Source organism: Melospiza melodia, chromosome 13, assembly GCF_035770615.1.
Source record: "Melospiza melodia melodia isolate bMelMel2 chromosome 13, bMelMel2.pri, whole genome shotgun sequence".
NCBI lineage: Eukaryota > Metazoa > Chordata > Aves > Passeriformes > Passerellidae > Melospiza > Melospiza melodia.
In genome coordinates, this window is record NC_086206.1 from 3,517,501 (window position 1) to 3,537,306 (window position 19,806).

Consider the following 19,806-nt stretch of genomic DNA (forward strand, 5'->3'; position numbering starts at 1 on the left):
CTTGCTGGGGCTCTCAGAAGATAGTTTTTATTTAGTGTAATGGAAGCTGGTGTCAGCTGGAGTCAGAGGTTTGATTTTCCATCTCAGTGGCTATAAATGTTTGGAAGTCCCCCTTGGGAGGGAGCCCTGGGACTGGTGCATTACTCAGAGCCCATTTCTGCTAAGTGAGACTCTTAGAAAAAAAACAGACTCAGTTGAAAAGGTGAATGATTGAAGCTGCAGCTTGTGTCCATTTCCTATCTGATGGGAATCACAGAGCTCATGGAGCTGTGGATAACTGGGAGATGTTGTATTGAGGACAGACAGAGAACAGACAGATAGGGGAGTTTATTGATAAGTTTAAGGAATGATGGAATCAAAGCTTAGAAAGGGATTTGCTGCAATATTCCTGAGGTACAGAAGTGTAAGGAGTCTGTGAGTGTCTTCAAGGTGCTGGTTGCTCTAGGCTGGGACAGAAGGTTCCAGAGTCAGTGTTGGTGTCACTGAAAACAAAGGCAGACATTCATAACCTGTTCCTGACAGGGGCATGAGGGAGTGCAGTCCTGTTGCTGCCTGTGTGTGTCTTGCTCCAGCCCCTCCCTGCCAAAAACATTTGAATAATTTTCTTCCTTCATTTTCCCTAAGTTTGTAATATGCCTGTGGTTCTGGGTGTATTTTATAAAATAATTTGATAGTAATGATGATTAATTGGGGTATTCTGAATTGAAGCATTGGGTCAAACCTACAGATTTGACCCTTAAAATTCAAGTTTCATAGTGTAGGGATATTGGTCAAATATTGGTCTGCCTCTGCACTGTGGACTGGGATGTGAATCAGCATGAAGAGTGTGTAGAGCTGGCAGTTTGGGTTTGCCTCTTATTGCAACACAACTCCAGAGTGCTGTATCCTGGATCAAGAAGTTTCAAGTCCATTGAAGCTGGTGGCTGAAGTCCCATTGTCTGCAGGGGACACCTGGGTTTTCTCCTGGGGATTCTCCCCAAAGTTTTAAAGCTGGGGCCCATAAACAATGAGAGAAGCTGAGAGCACCACATGCAGGAGTCACCACAGGGCTCACTGGGATGCACTGGGAGTCCTGAGACATCTCAGGTTTATTAAAGAGCAATTCCCAGGTGGTACCCAGGCTCAGGTGATAACACAGAGAAACATAATGCAGTGAAAGTTCAGAGTGTCAGCAAGGTCTGTGCTCAGCCTTTCCTGAGCTGGGCTGCAGGCTGTTAAAGGAGTTGGAGGAATCACTCTCTGGGACATGGTAAAGGAGACAAGGACAGGCAGACAGGCTTTTTTCTGAGATGTATCACTACTCACTACCTTTTGTAACTCTCCCATTAGTGTTACATTTGCTGGTGGAATGTTGGAAGAGCCTGTTACCAACTCCAGCTGGTTTCATGCCAGATAATCACTCCACTATTTCTCCTTGAGATGGTGATCCAAATAGTCAGACTATCCATTTTTCTTAATATTCCATTGAAAAGTAAATTACAATAACTGAAGCACACTTAAAAGAACTAGAGCCCTTTCTAATGATGTCTTAACTCCTGCCAAACACTTGTAAGCAGACAGCATCAATTTTTTTTTCTATGGGAGGGATAGAAAAAGACCCATGTGAGAAAGTGACATGTTTCTACTTTGGTAATAAACGTTGCTATTAGCTGCTGTTATGTTCTGAATTGAAATCTCTCAACAACTGTTTTGAATAAAATCCAGATGATTTTTGTTCCAGGAAGATAGGTTCTTGTGTAAACAGCTTTTTCAGTGTGTGCAGTAGATGTAGCAGGGACAGTAAACAACCTGCAGCAGAGTTACAGCCCTGTGCAGTGTGAAGTGCTTTACAGTGTGAATCAGGTCAGTAAATGCTGGGCTCTGTAATATGATCAGAGTTAAAGCTGTTGATTCAGCCTTTTTTCTTGATCACTATCACTGTGATGCTCCCACAGGAGTTTGTTTAAGGAAGATCTAGGTAAGAAAATCATTAGTGGCTCCTAATCAATCACACAGCAAGAAGCCTTGGTGAGTGCCCAGCCAGGGTGTCTGCAGGATGTTCATGGCTGGGCTCTTCTCAGGGGCTGTACAATGGCAGAGTTCAGGATCAGCTGAATTCTGGCACAGCTCTGGGCATGGCCAGACCTCTGCTGCCTCTGTGCAGAGCATGGAGTCCCTCCTTGCCCTGTCCTTGTCCTTCAAACACAACAAAGTGGAAAGACAGGAGCAAGAAGGCAAAGTACTGTGTAGTGTTTCCTCACAGACTGCAAGGCAGAGTCAAGCACAGGGTGTATGAGGGGGTTTCAGCAGGATGGGAGTGAAGTTCTGGACTATTTTCCTGTAGTTAACCTGTCACCTGCCATGAGGCTCCTTTATCTTTGAGCCTGAGAAGGCCCCATTTTGTCCAGTTCATTTTAATCACTGCATTGGAATATGTGTGTAAAAACAACAACAAACCCCCATCTGCATGAAACCAAATTTGATATTTACTCCCTCTCTTAATGTGATCCCATGAATTTCTTACATTGTTGTGTCTCATGTAGTGAGGGTCCCATGCAGAGAGCAAACAATGCAGCAGTGAGAGGACAGATGCTCTGCTAATGGGAAAGCAAGGAGCAGAGAGTCTGTGAGGGATTACAGGCAGCCTGGGGTGGGAATACATTATTAGCATAGCACCCAATTCAGAAATTAGTTTTCAGAATTAAATGCCTGAAGCATTTTGGCAAAACCTCCTTATCATCCCACTCAAAAGCTCTGAAAGTGTGAAAGAGAGGGATCTCAGGCCTGGGCTGGGCAGTGGGTGATGTGCAGTGCTGCAGCAGTGAATTGGAGATTTTACAGCTTCATACCATTGCCAGGGCAGCAGCTGCCACACCCACTGCAATGTAACCGCTGGCTCTGCTTGCACAAACCTTCAGCAGGTTTTGGACATCCTCATCAAAGAGGCAAAAGGGCCTGAATGAGATTCCAGGCTCTGTTTCCAGGAGGAAGGTTTTGTTTTGCTGAGTGCAGAACAGCAGGGAAGAGCAGCAGCCCCTCCCTGGGCACAGTCAGATGGAGGGAGGAGCAGTGCCATGGCTTTTCAAAGGCCTGACATTGCCTAAGGTGGAGACTTTGGTCCTGAAGCCTTTTTCAGGAGCACTGTTTTCTGAATGTTTTTCTTTTGGAAATCACGATGGGAACATCAAACTTTAAAAGACCCTGGTAGACAACCAAGGTTTGCTGCAGGACTGAGAGCAGGCAGGAGAAATTGTTTCTCATAGTTCTTGGTGGGATTATCCTCCATGCATAATTGTTCATTGTAGGCTCAAAATTCATTGTTAATTTCTTTTAGATATATTGCATATTAGACAGAAGAATTATAAATCCCAAGATTATCACAGGAGGATACTAACAGGCCTAAATATTCAGGACAGAAGGGGTCTTGTTTTCCTCTTACATTGAAACAAAGATTCTTGGACAGGATCATTAGAGTTTTTTTGGAGTTGTTTCTTTTTTTGTTTGTTTTTTGGGGGTTTTTTTGGTTGTTGTTTTTTTTTTTTTTGGTTTTTTTTTTTTTTGTCTGTTTGATAATCAAAGTATATTGGACAGCAAACAAAAGAAAAGTTCAGCCAGCCAAGTCTTCTACTTTATTTTTACTCTGCTATTCTAACATAATTAACATAGTTCTCAATGTTTATTTAGCTTCCCAGAGTCTTATTTTATATAAGTATTGCTGAGGAGCTAAATTACAAAGTCTTCATTTGTGCATATAAAATGAGATTTTATTATCCTGGTAGAGAAGACGAGGACAAGGTAAATAAGGAAGAAAACAGCTGAGACCAGGCTTAAGAAATCAGGAGAAATAATATGCCAGCTCTTCAACTTGCATTTTGTTTCCTTTGCATGCTGGTGTACCCAGCATTGTACTGCTGAGTCACAGAAGGGACAGTAAAGGATAACACTTCATTTTCAGCTTTGAATTTCAGAGCTGGTCTTTTATTAACAACTTCTGTCAGTGTTTTTATATGTGCTCAAGGAGTATCTGTAATGAATATTAGGGAGATTTCAAAATTACAGTTCCCATTTGTTGTGGATAGAGTGTCCATAGACCTCTGACTGCTCCCATGCAGACTGACATTGGTGTATTTACATCACTTTACTGCTCTGCCAACAAAATACCTTTTTTAAGAACCTGGCACAGAGGGAACCCATTTCTAGAGGAAGGCTAGAAGTGAGCCCCACGTGCTTAGATCCTGAATGAAACTGAGCCTGTGAATGGCCCAGGAACAAGAACCAGAGCTGAGATTTGGCTGCTCCATGAGGGTCTTGCTGTCCCCTCACTGCTTCACCTCAGCCTGCTTTTCATGTCTCCAGATTGGGAATGGGGGCTGTGCTCAAAAGCTCTTTTTACTGCTCTGACTCTGTCAGTAATGAGAAAGGCTCTGAGTCTGTGTAGCAAACCCTCTCCTCTCTCAGCTCCCTACTCACAAGCTCTGGGACCAGTGCTGCTCCCTCCAGCCCTGCTGGGAGCCCACCCTGGGTGGCTCCTGGTCTGCTGAGACAGTAAAGAGGCTCCTCTGCCTTGGCTGCAGTCTGGAGCAAGTCACAGCTCCTCTCCCATTGCACACACAGGACTGTGAGGGTTGGTAATAATCAAGTGCTTCAAGGACAGACGTTGACAATTTTAATTAGTAATTAAAGACTTTTAAATTCTGCTTCTAAAATTCAAAGCTTAGTGCAGTAGCTTTATTTGAACACTCCAAGTTAGGATCAAAGTGCAAAGAAGCAGTTCACAGTCAGCTCCAGAAATGTTGAGAAAGTCATTTATTGCTTTTAGCAGCAGAGCCCCCAGTGTGCCATCCTGTAGAAACAGTGCTGCTGGGCTCTCAGGCTGTCACTCTTTTCCAGCCCAAATAGGTTTAAAATGCAAGCAGACCTGGATCCAAACCCCTGATGTCACTGACCCAGACCTTCAGTCTGTGTGGGACTGACCCTGTGACCAGGAGAGAGGAGTGCAGTGCTAAAGGACAGCTCCCTGAGCATGGGAAATGTTTTGTCACTGCTGTTGCACTTGCTGCCATTTTGCAAAGTCTTCTTAATGGGGTAATCCAGTTCTGGATGTGTTTGACTAATAACAATTCTCTTGTTAAAAACAAATCATGGTTTTAATTTAATAGGGTTACTTCTATAAAGAGAGATTTTGTGTCAGCAAAGCCTTTCTTTCTGACAAACAGTATAATTTATGACAATCTAGTTAGCAATAAATGCCATTAATCTGACCACCATGCCATTCTCTTCCTGGGGAATAATGTCCCCTCTTCATCAATAGCTGGGTGAGTGCTCCTTTGCATTCCTTATCAAATGACAGCCAGATGGGACTGGTAAATTCATTCCAGCAGGATTTTAGATTAGCTGGATTTGTGCTGCTGTTAATCCTCTGCTGTCTGTGTCACTGGGAGCTGCCCACCTGTTTCAGTGAGCCTGGGCTTCCCAGCCCTAGGAGCAGTCCAGCCAGGGGGCAGCCAGCAAACATCCCAAGCACTGAGACCTTTTCCTGCATCAGTAAGGAAAACAAAAAAGCAAATAAAAGTAGTGTCAGCTAGGACTGCCACCTCTGTATTTGTTCCTCAGCACCCTGATCTATTCCAGGGAAGTTTCAAAGTTTCTTAAGCCTGCACAAGCTGTGTTTCTTAGGGCACAGTGAGTTTTGGGTGTGACAGCTGCTATATCATTTACTGACTTCTGGGCCCATCAAAGTGTCTGGGAGACCTTTTCCTACAGAACCATTTTGTTGCATAGCAACAATAATTTTGTCTCCAACCTATTGATCCAACATAACATGTAATCCCCTCACTCCAATAAAAAAAGAAAACATATGGCAGCTCCAGGCAGGGAAGCACAGGCTTTTGATGTGAGGGGACAGTTAATCCCACTAAACCAGGGGGGAATGGAGCAAGATACACTCTGCTGGGCTCAGAGGATGCATTAGGTGCCTGAGCCAATTAACCTGTGTTCTGGGAGAGGAGCCTGCTTTACATTCATCCTCCCCTTCCTCGTCTTTTATGTTGTGCAGCTGAAGTACATTTGAGGTGAGCTGTGCTAGAGGAGCATCCCTGCACTGCCCCAGGTGGGTGGGCACAGGCAGGATGGTGCTCACACAGCCCTCAGCTGAGATGGGCTGCACAGGGTGAGGGTTCAGCCCCTGCAAACACCAGTTTCACAAGGCTGGAGTCCCTCAGGAAGATGTCTCTTGTTTGTAGGTGGTTGTTTGGAGGTCACTCTGATGACCTGGATGGTTTTTCTGTGCCTCTAAACAGAGGGCTAAAAGCAGACCTTGGCATCTGAAATGGGATCTGCTTTGGGGACAGGAGCACAAAGTTAAGGCTGGGACTGCTCAGGCAGGGAGCACAGAGCTTTGGTGCCAGGCAGGCACAGCCTCTCCCCACAGCCATGCCCTGGCACTGCAGTGTGGGCTGGCACCATTGTCCTGAGGTACCTCCTGCTGCCCACCCTGTGCAGTGAGCCCAAACCCCTGTGGCTGCTCTGCTGGATCCTTCCCTGCCTGCAAGGCTTGGGATCCACAGGGCAGCCAAATCCTTCCTGGGCCTGGGGTCATTTTTCTAGCTTGCAAATAACACTGAGTAAAATGAGGGTCCAAGTCTGAGGTGGCTGATTTGAGCAGGATTTGGGAGGTGAGTTCTCTGTTATTTAAAACAACCACCAGAAGAGTCAATTCAAGCTAATTTCTGCACAGCAAACACAAACTTTCCATAAAGACTTTAAAAAATCAAACTTAAAATAATACTGTTACATGGGGAATCTCAGTGGAAATATTGCAGTGGATCAGAAGGCCAGACTGGTCTCTGAACATGCTGCAAGAGCTGAGTGAAGGCTTCTGAGTCACTGTCTCCCAAACCTGTGTCACACATAGCACAGCCTTCACCTAAAATGTATTTCTATGGCTAGAGGAGTGGCTACTAATGATCCTTTCTTTTGTGTCATTTTAACAGTATTCAGGTTTTCAGCAAACAGCAGACAAGTGCTTTGTTTGTGGACACCTCATAATGGAAATGGTAAGAGACCTAAACTCCTAATGACAGGTAACTTGGGACACTGTGGGACATCTGCTTTTCCCTGCCCAGGCTGGTATTGTGTCTTCACTGCTGTCAACATAGGGTTTGAAACTGAGGCAGTAAATAAAAATACCTTCATGCTCCATTACTACTATTAGGGGCAGAAAGTTGGGCTTCTTTGCTACCTAGGAACATGGAAAGCTATTACTCTGCCATTTGTGAGTCAAAATAAAATAGAATTTTAATACTAAAGGGGGAAGTACAGCAGAGCTTCGTATGAGAATATGGTGAAGGAACATGGTGGGTGTGCTCTGTAAGACAGTAGATAACCAGAGCTCTGTCATGTGGGTGGAATCTGGGATAGAGCAGAGAGGGACATTATCAATAGTGCTGAGATTTGTCACCTGTTTTGTGACTTACTTTGTTTACCCTCTGTTGCTTGCTCCACGTCATTTAAAATGCATTATTGCCACTGGGATTTTTAGGGAGCCAGTAGTCAGAGCTACTTTTGTAATAAAAATAAAATGAAAGAGCTTTGGGTTGGCCAGATCCTACTGGCATCCTTTCAGGGGGTGAAAGTAAGAAGAGTTATGTGTGCTCTTCCTAAGCAGGAATTCCCAAACCCAATGAAGTGGTTTGCACAACAAAGAAGGGCAGATCCTGCCGTGTATCTGTTTTCCTCTTGCTTTAAAGTGTGCATGAAGCTCTGTGTGCCTAAGAGGAGTAGCTGGTGTGCTGCACACACAGAGGTTCAGTCAGAGCTGGAACAGGGACTTCACTAATGAGGATTCTGGCTCACATTCTGGCACCACTGGTTGGACAAGGATATTGTTCGTTTTAGCCAGGAGCAAATCTCTGGAGCTGTGTCATGCTGGGAGGGGGAGGGGAATCCTGACGTGCTTGCTTTGAGCTGGCCCTTAATTGCAGAATCCAGGCAAGAGTCCATAATACCTCACTGGTGGAACCCAGTAGCTGCAAGCTTGGCAGGTGCTTGTCTGCCTCTCTCCCATCAGCAAGTGTGCTCTGACAAAAGGAAACAGCTCTGGGAGCTCCAGGAATTCAGCTCTCCTGTCTGGGGAATTCCAGCCTGCTCCTGCCTTGGAGCACAGCCCGGCCCTGCTGAGTGCTGGCCTGGGGTAGAGCTGGGGCACAGCTGGGGCACAGCTGGGGCTCTGCAGGGCTGGTGAGGAGCTGCCCTGTGCTCAGGGCTGGGGCTGCACAGCTCTGCCAGGCTGGCACTGCACTGTGCTCCTGCAGCAGCACCAACCCCAGCACAGGGACCAGCTGCCTCTGGCTCAGAGTCTGATGGCACTGAATCACAGGGCTTCATCAGAGAGGGAAATAAAGGTTAAATTAAATTGGCCCTTTTTTCTGCACTTCTTTCCTCTTGGTTTGAGCTTTATTCATAGAATCACCTATAGGGCCATGGGAGCTTGGTCTGTGTAGATTTTTCACCTCGAACTTCCCAGCAGCTCCAAGCTGAGCACTGTGCTAGCAGCTGAAATTTTGAAATTACCTTCCAAAGATACTTCTTACACCCAAAATGGTGTGGAATTGGTCTTATAATCTGTTGAGAGCTGCCTGAAAGTGATAGCTGTGTCTCACTCTTCCCAGGAGCTCGTTCATGGGCTTGCAGTGTCCTCCTCAATGTCCCAGTGCCACACTGAGTGTCACTGGGGATGTCTGTAGTAGTGCAGCCAAGGTTGAATCAAACCTTTCCCTGAAACCTTTAAAATGCAGTAGGGAAGGTCAGCATGGGGAAAGCCTGGGCAGTGCATGGATCAGTATCCAAACACATGGATAGTGGTAGAATTTTATCAGAAACTGATGGGCCCCTATGACTGAGTGATAACCAGTCAGTAACTCTGGGAGATTAGGATCCTTAGTTAATAAAGAGGCACCTCTTTGTTTGCTTGTTTTGCTATTTAACTTTTTGAGTAATGACCAGTTTGGATTCTGTCTATCACAGCCTGTCAAGTTTTGTAAGGTAACTCTGTATCCCAGTACCTTGTAGTTGGGATTTCCCCAGAGAAGGTCTGTGAAGCCATTTTTAATTGCCATTGGCAGTACTGGCCCTGCAGAGCTAAAGCTGATGGGCTTAGCCTGATTTGCAGCCCTTGCACTTCCTTGGGAGCATATTGAAACCCACTAAAATAAGCAAGCTGATTGTTTTAAGAGGCCCCTTGCTGACAGATCTGCAGAGTGGTAATTTCATCCTGAAATGCTTTTCTCACTGTCATTATTAAAAATGAGAGACACACAGCAGTTTATGGGGAGACAATATCTCATGTAATCATGCATCCACTTATTTTGTTGTTTGCCTCACAAGATCTTACAGGCCCTTGGCAAGTCCTACCATCCTGGCTGCTTCCGCTGTGTGGTGTGTAACGAGTGCTTGGATGGAGTCCCCTTCACTGTAGACGTGGAAAACAATATTTACTGTGTCAAAGACTACCACACGTGAGTACACAGACCCACTGCATGCTCAGCAAACCTACAGTAGCTAAATCATTGGTGTGGTTATAAGCCTTGTGATAAATAAAAAGGTCACTCCTGTTTGCTCAGATGTCCCTCACTGCTTCTTTCATGTGTTGCAATTGTAAAGTATTGTCAGGTTTGTTAAGCAGTGCCTTATGGCACACAGTGGCCAAGTGAGGCTGAAAATCAAATTGTGTCAGAGGATGGGCTTCTTGGGGCTGCTCCTCTGCTTCCTTCAGGACTGCCAACACCAATTCCACCAGGCACTTCTGCAAGTGTTGGTAGGCTCTGCTGGCTGTTTCAGGAGCAGAGGCTCTGGCAGAGCTTGACTCAGTGTAAGTTTTGTTAACTGACACAGAGCACATGTAATAAACAGTTACTGCTGGAACAAACTGAGCCTTACCTGACAAAAGGCAGAGGTTTAAGAGATTGCTTTTGGACTCTTTCCAGATTCCACTCAAAGGCAATGGGATCCTGCACTTAGCTGCAGTTAGCCAATAACCCAGTTATGCAGCAGGAGTAAATCACCCTGAATTCAGCCCTGTTGGTGCCAATCTGACTGTTAAAAGGACACAGTCAATGTTGGCCCACTGACTGTCATAAAATGCAGCTGAGGACCATAAGCCCATTTTGTATTTAGCTGGGAGATTCTGGCCACAATCAGCCCCTCTCCTGTTTAGGACACATGGTTGTGTCTTTCTCATGTCAGAGTCTCTAAGTCAGGAGCTGCTTTGTAGTCAAGCATCAAGGCTCTGGAAGAATTGGAATGGTTTTATAAATAAAGGAAGGAAAGAAAAATGGCATATACAGAAAGAGGGGTGGATTCACTGTGCCTCAAGGTTGGGAGGACCTAAACAATAAAGTTGGGATAGATCAGCCTTTCCCAAATCTCCTTTTCATTGAATATCAAACAATTAGAGGGGTTTTAAATCCTGTGGATCTCCATTTTACTAAAAATAAGGCACGATTACAATGGCTCTCTTGCTTCTGCTTTTTTAAGATGCTTTATATGTGATTGGAACTCTTTCTTCTTGCACCCTAGGGTTTTTGCACCAAAATGTGCTTCCTGTAACCAGCCAATCCTCCCAGCACAGGTAGGTGTTAACATGCACTGACTCCTGGGGATAACAGCTGTGGGTATATGGGCACTTTCTAAAGACACACTAAAGGCTTCTCCTTCCTCTCCAGAATCTGTACCATGTTAGATACTAAATTAAACTCAGTTCAGCAGTAAAGTCACTCCCAAACATTCCCAGAGGTTGTAATAGTCACACTACTCCTACAGCACAGTACTTCTTATCTTTAGGGTGCTTTCCAGGTCTTCATCAATCTGTTAGAAAACTCATTTAATTGAAAACACTGACTGGGCTCCAAGAACAACTCAGGGAGTAAAGCCCTTGAAAAGGCATCTGATGGTTACTGGCCCTGTGAGAAGGCCACACAGTCTGCAGTCCTGAGGTGGCAGTGGAATGGAAGTTCTTAAATGGGTTGAAAAGGCAACACCAAAAACAGAACCAGGTGAAAGCTGCCTGCAAGCTCAGCCTGTGCTGACAGTGTTATGGACACAATAGCCCAGAGTGGGGCTCCCTGGTGCTCTGCTGGGTGCAGCACCCTCTGAGCTGAGGTCAGTGACCAGCTCATTTGTAAGCAAGGGCCTCAGCATCTCCCTGCCTTTCCTCTGTCATGTTTACAGCACCAGGGCTTCCCTCCTGTGAGCTGCTGTGCCCCAATGGAGCCTGATGCTAGAGCCTCTCACACGCCCACCTCCATCACTCTGCACATTACTCTCATTTGTCATTGGTGTTTCTGTTAATTGGCCAAGCAACCAAACACCAAAAAACCATATAAAGGCTGAACCAGAACTGCTGTCCTGATGCGTTGTGAGGAGAAAACCTCTGTGTAAATGTCACTGAATTTGGGTATTAAGAAAGAATTCTTTTTTCTTCTCAAGAAAGAAAGGAAAAGAAATAAAAGGCAGTGGTAGTGCTGACTCACCTGATGACTACAGGACACACTCCATATTCCTTCCCTGGGAGATTTCCTGGGTTAGTTCAAGTCTGGCAGTGCAGGTGCTGACTTGCCCACAGCTTCTCTCAGACATAGTCCACATCATATCTGGTGCTCTAACCACACCTGGAACTGGAAATGGCACAAGGCAACCAACTAATGAGCTCTGTCCTCAGAGTGGATCAGGAAAAGAGCCTGTGAGGTTACAGGAGGGTATGGGCTGCTCTGCAGGCCTGGGGCTCAGCCAGGATTGCACAACTCTGCTGAGGTTTAGCCTGTGCAGGTAATTACCTGCCAGACTGGTATGTCAGTCCCTGTGGGGACACACAGTGACATGTGCATGTGCAAAAGGGCTGTGCAGCAGATGGATGGAGAGGAACACATCCTGGAAATCAGAGCAGGACACATACAAGAAAAAGTTACCCAATGAGCAGGTTTTTGATTGGTAATTTGTTCAGATCCTGGGCGCCCTTGGAAGAATACTTGATTTCAAGACTGATTTGTTCCTTGAGCATGAGGCTTTGGCTGCACTTCCCAAATGACCTGTGCAGCTCAGATGTGCCAGACACCCAGACTGCTGCTGCACAGCTGAGGAGTGCCCCGGGCCAAGACCTTCAGTGGTCACAGAGCTCTGCTGCATGGGGCACAGGGGATTCCCCCAGGGACACAGCTCCCCAGACGAGCTGGGCACTGTGTGGGGACTGAAAAACACTTCTGAGACACCACTGTCATGTTCTCCTGAGACACCACTGGCACTGTGTCCTGAGACACCACTGTCACCTTCTCTGTGCTCCCCAGGGCTCTGAGGAGACCATCCGGGTGGTGTCCATGGACAAGGACTATCACGTGGAGTGCTACCACTGTGAGGTGAGCGCGGGGCCCGGCCAGCGACACGGCCTGCTCTGGGGGGGACCTGTTCTGCTCTGGGGGGGACCTGCTGTGCTCTGTTGGGGACCTGCTGTGCTCTGGGGGGGACCTGCTGTGCTCTGCCCTGGGGACCTGTTCTCTCCTGAGGGGACCTGCTCTGCCCTGAGGGGACCTGCTCTGCCTTGGGGACCCGCTCTGCTCTGAGGGGACCTGCTCTGTCCTGAGGGGACCTGCTCTGCTCTAGGGGACCTGCTCTGCTCTGCCTTGGGGAGGGACCTGCTCTGCCCTGGGGAATCTTCTCTGTCATGAGGGACCTGCTCAGCCCTGGGGCCCTGCTCTGTCCTTGGGGACCTGCTCTGCCCTGAGGGGACCTGCTCTGCCTTGGTGGGACCTGCTCTGCCCTGGGGACCTGCTCTGCCCTGGGGCCCTGCTCTGCCCTGAGGGACCTGCTCTGCCCTGGGGCCCTGCTCTGCCCTGAGGGGCCCTGCTCTGCCCTGAGGGGACCTGCTCTGCCCTGAGGGGACCTGCTCTGTCCTGGGGACCTGCTCAGCCCTGGGGCCCTGCTCTGCCCTGAGGGGCCCTGCTCTGCCCTGGGGCCCTGCTCTGCCCTGAGGGGACCTGCTCTGCCCTGGGGCCCTGCTCTGCCCTGGGGCCCTGCTCTGCCCTGAGGGGACCTGCTCTGCCCTGAGGGGACCTGCTCTGCCTTGGTGGGACCTGCTCTGCCATGGGGCCCTGCTCTGCCCTGAGGGGCCCTGCTCTGCCCTGAGGGGCCCTGCTCTGCCCTTGGGGACCTGCTCTGTCCTGAGGGGACCTGCTCTGCCCTGAGGGGACCTGCTCTGCCCTGAGGGGACCTGCTCAGCCCTGGGGACCTGCTCTGCCCTGAGGGGACCTGCTCTGCCTTGGTGGGACCTGCTCAGCCCTGGGGCCCTGCTCTGCCCTGGGGCCCTGCTCTGCCCCTGGGCTGCCCTCCCTGGCTCTTGCCCCCCTGGGCAGGCAGGGCTCTGCCCCACAGCTCCTGAGGAAGACAAACAGGTGGATGCTGCCTGGGCTGGAAGTGGTGCTGCCATCACCAGTACCAAATTAGTTTTGGAGGGTTTTTTCCCCAATATATGAGCTTCAAAGCTGGGCTTGGTTGGTTGGGTTGAATTTTCTCAGTACTTCTGGATGGGGAGTGAGCAAAGAGTAGGTGCCAGTTGTATTTTTCCTCATCTGTACAGTCTGTAGGGCTCTGATCTGAGGAGATTTGAATTTACATTGGCTGTGCAGGGAAGGAGTCTCACTGGAAGGCCTTTCTAGGGGATCTGCTTTCTCCATGCTGAATGAACATTGATTCTTTACTAGGAGATGGACCAGGACACCAGTGACTTTCTGTCACTTTTTTGGGAGTAGTTTCTTGTTGTGCAGAACATTTAAACATTCATTGTCACAGATTAGGTTGTGGAATTAGTGCTTTTGTGTGGAATTAGTGCTCTTGCTTCAGAGAGGAGGCCTGAGTTCATCCTTATCCCACAGCCAGGAACATGAGAAGGGAAACAAACTCACTAAGCTGGGATCAGCCAAAAACTTCCTTTTTACTGTAGGTTTGGCATTCTGATACAGCACACAAATATCCACAGAGATGTTCCCTGTTAGCACCAGGGGCAGAAATACAGCAGTGCTGCCTTCAGGCACTGTTGCATGAAGGTTTTACAAAGAATCTTCTGACTGAGAAAGAAAATAATAAAATTCAGGGCATCTTGAACTGTTATGTACCTAAATGTAAGGAAGGCCCCATCCACTCAGCTATCTCCTTCCAACAGACACCTGATACTCCATCCATTTCTATTAATTTTTCAAGAGCAATTGGCACAGGAAATCACAGTGTTTTGGAGAGCTGAACTTCCCTCCTCCTTCCCCCAGCTATTGCTTTGTGCAGGCTTCACCTAAGATGACAGCTCCCTCCCCTGCTCTCAGGCTATTCACTTCATGCTGCAATGTCCCACTGGGGGTTTATTTTCCCTTCTGTTTCATTATTCATTTCCCCATTCTCCTCCCCATTTGAGGCAAATCAAGCTGCCTCCACATCTGCCCAGAAAGGCAGAGTGCATTAATGTACAGCAATCAGGAGTTAGCAGTGGGTTAGTGCCTGATGCTCTCAAATGAGGCTCTCTGCACACTGCTGTCCCCAGATGCTGCTGGAAAAGTGAGTGCAGGATTTTGAGGTACACAAGGTAGGGATGTGAAGATTTTAGCAAGGCTCTGTGACTCAGGCAGCCACTCCTCAGCTGCTGCTGGTGTCACCCTCAGCTGGTGCCACACAGTCAGTGGTCAGGTTGGGAATTTGCAGCTTTTCTGTGTCATCTCTTTCACATGCAACCACTTGGCTTCTGTGGAGGGGTTCAAGCCCTTTTGCAGATCACTGGAGCCCCATTCTGGAAGTGGGACCTGCTGACAAGGCAGGCTTTCTCCTTGCAGGAAGGGAATTCAGTTTTGGAGAGGGAGGAAGATACAAACACTTGGCATATCTGAAATTGGTAAATTCTAATTTTAAATCTTGTATAAATTGCTATAAAATCATTATATAATATGTAGCAACACAGAGAAAATTACCTTGGCAGATACTTAGATCAAGAACTCTCTAAATTAACACTGCAGTTTTAAAGCTTACTTTAAAATCCATTTTCAGTCTTATTTCAGTGTTGTAAAATTTGAGGATTTAAACTTGAGCTGTGAAAGCTGAAAAATTACACACTGTGTTCAGTTAAAAGCTTTGCATTTGTTTTCAGTACTAAAACCACCTATACACCCAGTTTGTTCTGTTTAGCTTTTTATTTCTTTCTATTAAGTGCATTTCTATTAATACTCAGAATCTCTGGTTTCTCAGAGCTGATCACAGTAATCTTTTCTAAGTATTTAACATACTTGTAACATTAAACCTGAGTACCAAACTTCAGTGATTTCCAAATGCCCTCAGAATTACAGTGATGGAAATCAGGGTGGTCTCTGTTGCAGTGTACATAAGGGTCAGCAGGATCACTGTTTGCTGCTTCTGTGTTTATCTCTGTCTCTGTCTGTAGTTATGTGTCAGTCCCAGAGGTACCTGCATTTCCACTAAAGATGGACCAACGGCCTTGAAGTCCTAAAGTTCTTTTCATTCCAAATTAGAGAAATTGTAGACCTGCTCCAGCAGTAAGCTGTGTCACCTCTCCCACTTTAGCCCTCCCCTCTCATTCTCTGCCTGTGCTCCCCCCATCTGCCTTGCTGCAGAATCAGCTCCCCTCTGTTCAAGCCTCTTCCAGGTTGTGTTTGGCAGGGTCAGCCCCTGGGCTGCTTTTAGGCTTTTGGTTTGCATCACCATTTATTGGATGGAGAAGAGAGCAGGATGGGACAGTGATGAACAGAAGGCTGGGCACAGCCTGTGCTGTTGGATCCCAGTGATGTAAAGGGTCAGGGTGCAGATCCCAGGAGCTGTGGGGGCTGCTGGCCTTGGGGGCACAGGGAGCTCTGGGCCCCTGCAGGACAGGGCAGCAGGGCTGGGAGGGGCCTGCCTGAGTCACTCACTGATCTGGGATGTCTCTCTTCCTTCCAGGACTGTGGTTTGCAGCTCAATGATGAGGAAGGCCATCGCTGTTACCCCCTAGAGGGCCACTTGCTCTGCCACAGCTGTCACATCAGGCGCCTTAATATCAAACTGCCATCACATCCACCTCCGAGCTACCCCATGCATGTCACAGAACTCTGAGAGACATTTCCAGCATCAAAGAGCCATTGGAAAGAAGACAAAAACCTAAAGATTACTTTCATGTTCCTTTAAAGATGAGGTTCCAGTAATAACCATCTAAACCAGCTATTTATTTTTTGAATCGGAGGTGAGGGGTCCTTTTCTGATCTTGTACATATGCATTCTTTTATCTAAACATTTTCACTGAGACACCGTCTACTTGAACAAATAATTCACCACTAAACTGTAACTGTAAATGGCAGCATTTCTAAAAACAATGGTACAAAGGGCTGTTCTGCACTCCCTGCTCTCTTCCTTCAGTGGAGATTACACCCAAGTAAGGAGTGTAGAATTACTTTCCAAAAGTTAGCACCTTATCATATTGCAGCAAGCATGATAAGATAAATGCTAGCATTTTAGCTAGTTCTGTTGAATTCTGGTCTTAGAGAATACTTAGATTCCAGAAGTAGGGAATAGGCAGCAAGCAGGTGTTTTAGCCAGGGCAGTTTTCAGCAAGGTTAAAGCAAGGTGTTCTGTGAAGTGTCAGGCCAGCTCTCCATCCTACAGGGTCCCACAGTCATCCAAAGATTAATTATTTGGCTTGTTCAAGAAATGTGGCAAGCCTCTGATGAAAAACCCACAGTACAGAGGATTGTATCCAAAAATTGGCACATGCAGGGTCAGCAGTTGCAGCCCTCTGTAATTGCTGGCTGTGTAGCCATGGCTTCAAAATGCATTCCTATCAACTGGACCATTTGGCACTTACTAAAGAATTCATATTTCAAACCTGTTTTTTGTTCAGTAGGGTTCTATGCAAAGGTACACTTGTCTTTATACTGCTTGTTTTATCCACGACTTCATTTGTTACCAACTGCTTCATGATTGTATGTTGAGACATTATTAAAGAGAGGCACAGTGGTTTGGTATTACCTTTCAGCTTTGTGTTCTTTTCAAGATTACTTTCAAACTGATTACGGTGATTGTCTTCATTGGAAAGCAAAGTGCAGTATGGCAGGAGTAGTAATTGAGAGAGTCAGACCATGAAACATCAGTGTTTACAACAAGTGTTAGCTGTACATAGACTGTACACACTTTCATGTTTTGCATAAGCTTTTGCAGTACCCTCAGACCTCTGGGGAGAAATATGTGTCTTCCATATAGGAAGTTAGATTAATCTTTTTTTATGGTTTGTTTTTACCATGTGCTGATGTTTTACATGCAAATCACACATCTGTATGTCAAAAAAATCCCTTGCATTCTCACGAGAATTGACCCAGCCTTCCTGAAGCTGCAAATTACCATTGCTGTCTTTAACTGTATTCAAAGTTACAATAAAATGAAATTCTTCAGCCCCAGAGGAAGTAGAAATACCAGAGTGGATTCTTGGCATGTGTAAATTGGGCCATTTCCATGCCAGTTCCAGCACTGGAGAACCGCCGGAGCCGTTCGGAAACGATGCCGTGTTCAATCCAGCATGCAGGCTGATGGAATGACTTATTTGGCAACACCACTGCAGTTCAGTTTCTTATGCTCCACTGACTTTTTGAAAGCCATTTGTGGTGCTCTTGAAAAGCACAAAGAGCATCCAATGGCCACTAATTCCTAAGTGGAATAATTAACTCCCTTAACAGAACTTTTTGATAGTTTGATAGTGTGGAATTTCCTTATGAGGAAAGCTGGGGGGAAGGGGAACAGGAAAAATTCCTGAGAACTATTTTTTCTGTTAGTAAGGAACAAAAAGGATGATTTCTGAACTTCTGCCAGATTTACTTTGGCCTAGATTAACCTGTCCTACTGAAGGCTCCTGAGCAAAGTAATTTTGTAGTTAATATGTATCAGTGTATAATTAACATGTTTAATGTGAATGCCAGGGTTTGAAGTAACTACAGTGCAGTCGGTGCCCCATTTCTGCACTGTGGCCCAAGAGGCCTGGCCTGCAGATGAGGCCAGGGGTGCACCTGCATTTCTGCATTTGCAGACATTCCCTGTGTGTCCATAGTCAGCAGCACAGCCTCAGGAAGAAGTGGAATTACACATGCCAGCAAATGCTGGAGAAAGGGGGAAAAAATGTCTTAAAGTGGATTGTATGACTAGATAATTCCTTCAGGTTGCTACAAACATGGAAGGTGCCAGAGCTTCAGGATAAACTTTTAGCATCAGCTGCAATGGAATGCATTTTCCATTGCAGGAGGGTGCTGTGGACCACAGTCAGCTTTGAGGCATTTTCACTTGCATGTCTTTACATGCAGTCTTTACCCAGATTAAGAAATTATTAAAATACATAGGCTAGGTTTGGGTATGTTCCTGGGAACCAATAACAGCTACTTGCTGAACTGGAAAAATGCTTTTTCTCTACCAGTAGAGAAGCAGAACCTTCACACTGACAGTGGCTAGGGCTGGAGGTGACTTACCCTGGCATTCAGCCCAGTCCCCTGCCAGCACCTTCCTGAACACTTTGCCTCCACCAGGGCATCAGCTGAAGTTTCCAACATCCTTTTTAAGGGCCAGCACACTTTCAAACATGTACATACCAGACCATTTCTTCATGTTTTTTTTCAAAACGATCATCCTGTAGAACAGAATAATATTTAATTTCATTTGACATGCTGATTTTTCAGTCTCTTGTAGTTCTGTGCAGTTCTGATCTGTTAAGTGTCACCATGGTAAAAATTCTGAAAGGTAATATGTCAATACAGAATAAGCAATTTGTTTAAAACCGGAAAGCAGCAGCTGTTGTTCTAGTATTTTCTATAGACAGATGCCTTCCATTATTGTATTACAAAGTGCAGCTTTGCTTTTCCAGCATTTACTATAAAAACTGGGGCTTGAGTGAGATTTGCCAGGTTTGGTTGGTTTTTTTTTTTTTTTTTTTCAAATCAAAGAGAAAAATAAAATCAAACCTAAAATAATGATGTGCTGTACTCTTTAGTGCTAGTGACAGTTTCTGCACATTTTACCTCCTGCCTGGGGAATAATGTAAATAAGAACTCTCCTTTTAATGATTTTCTTACGGATTATTCTTACATTAAATCAGTTCAACACAGATGAAAACTTCCTAAGTTCATTTTACAGTGCAATTGTTCTTGAGAAGCTGTTACTGTACTTTCAGAATATTTCCATAAAGTTAAAGTTCATAACAACCTGCTCTCATTTGCATCAGGGCTGCCCCTCCCACTGGGAGGTGCAAGGTCCCTCCCACCCAGGGTGAGTTCCAAAGAAAGGACCAAAATCATCCTTTGAAAACAAAAGAATGCACTCAGAGAATCGAGCTTACAGAGAGGGTTTGTTGGGGTTTCTTTCCTTTTCCTTTTCCTTGTGTGCACGTGTGTGTATATATTTTGTAAGGTGGAGCTTCAAAAGGAAAATATGGTTAGAGGAACTCTTTAAGACCAGAAATTCCAGAGTAGTAAAGTAAACCAAAGCTCTAAAGGAAACAAAAGCTGCTTTCTTGTGTTTCAAGAAAAGTTTAAAAGTTTGTGATTCATCCTGTAACTAATGCCATAACTAGAGTATATAATTTGACTTAAATTAAGTTTTCATTTGAGAAATATTTTCATTTTCTTTAAAAGAATATAGTTTTCTTCCAAGAACTTGGACCAACGTTGATTTTTATTTTGTAGGAAATATATGAATTCCCAGTTTGTATATCATGTAACTAGTTTACATGCTGAAAATATACATTAGTTAACTATTTTTGTATATATATATCCTTGTAAAACC

The 19,806-nt window shown here is 45.8% G+C and overlaps 1 protein-coding gene across 2 annotated transcripts in view; it reads left to right on the forward strand.

The window, feature by feature from the left end:
• The window catches only part of WTIP (WT1 interacting protein), an 88,610-nt gene extending 69,653 nt beyond the window's left edge, over positions 1-18,957 (forward strand). For both annotated transcript variants that reach the window (XM_063167629.1, XM_063167630.1), the window contains exons 4-8: positions 6,972-7,034; positions 9,364-9,494; positions 10,555-10,606; positions 12,318-12,386; positions 15,955-18,957. In XM_063167629.1, coding sequence (XP_063023699.1) covers positions 6,972-7,034; positions 9,364-9,494; positions 10,555-10,606; positions 12,318-12,386; positions 15,955-16,107 — 468 coding nt within the window. In that variant the 3' untranslated portion in view covers positions 16,108-18,957. The remainder of the gene's footprint in view (positions 1-6,971; positions 7,035-9,363; positions 9,495-10,554; positions 10,607-12,317; positions 12,387-15,954) is intronic.
• The last annotated feature ends 849 nt before the right edge of the window (positions 18,958-19,806 follow it).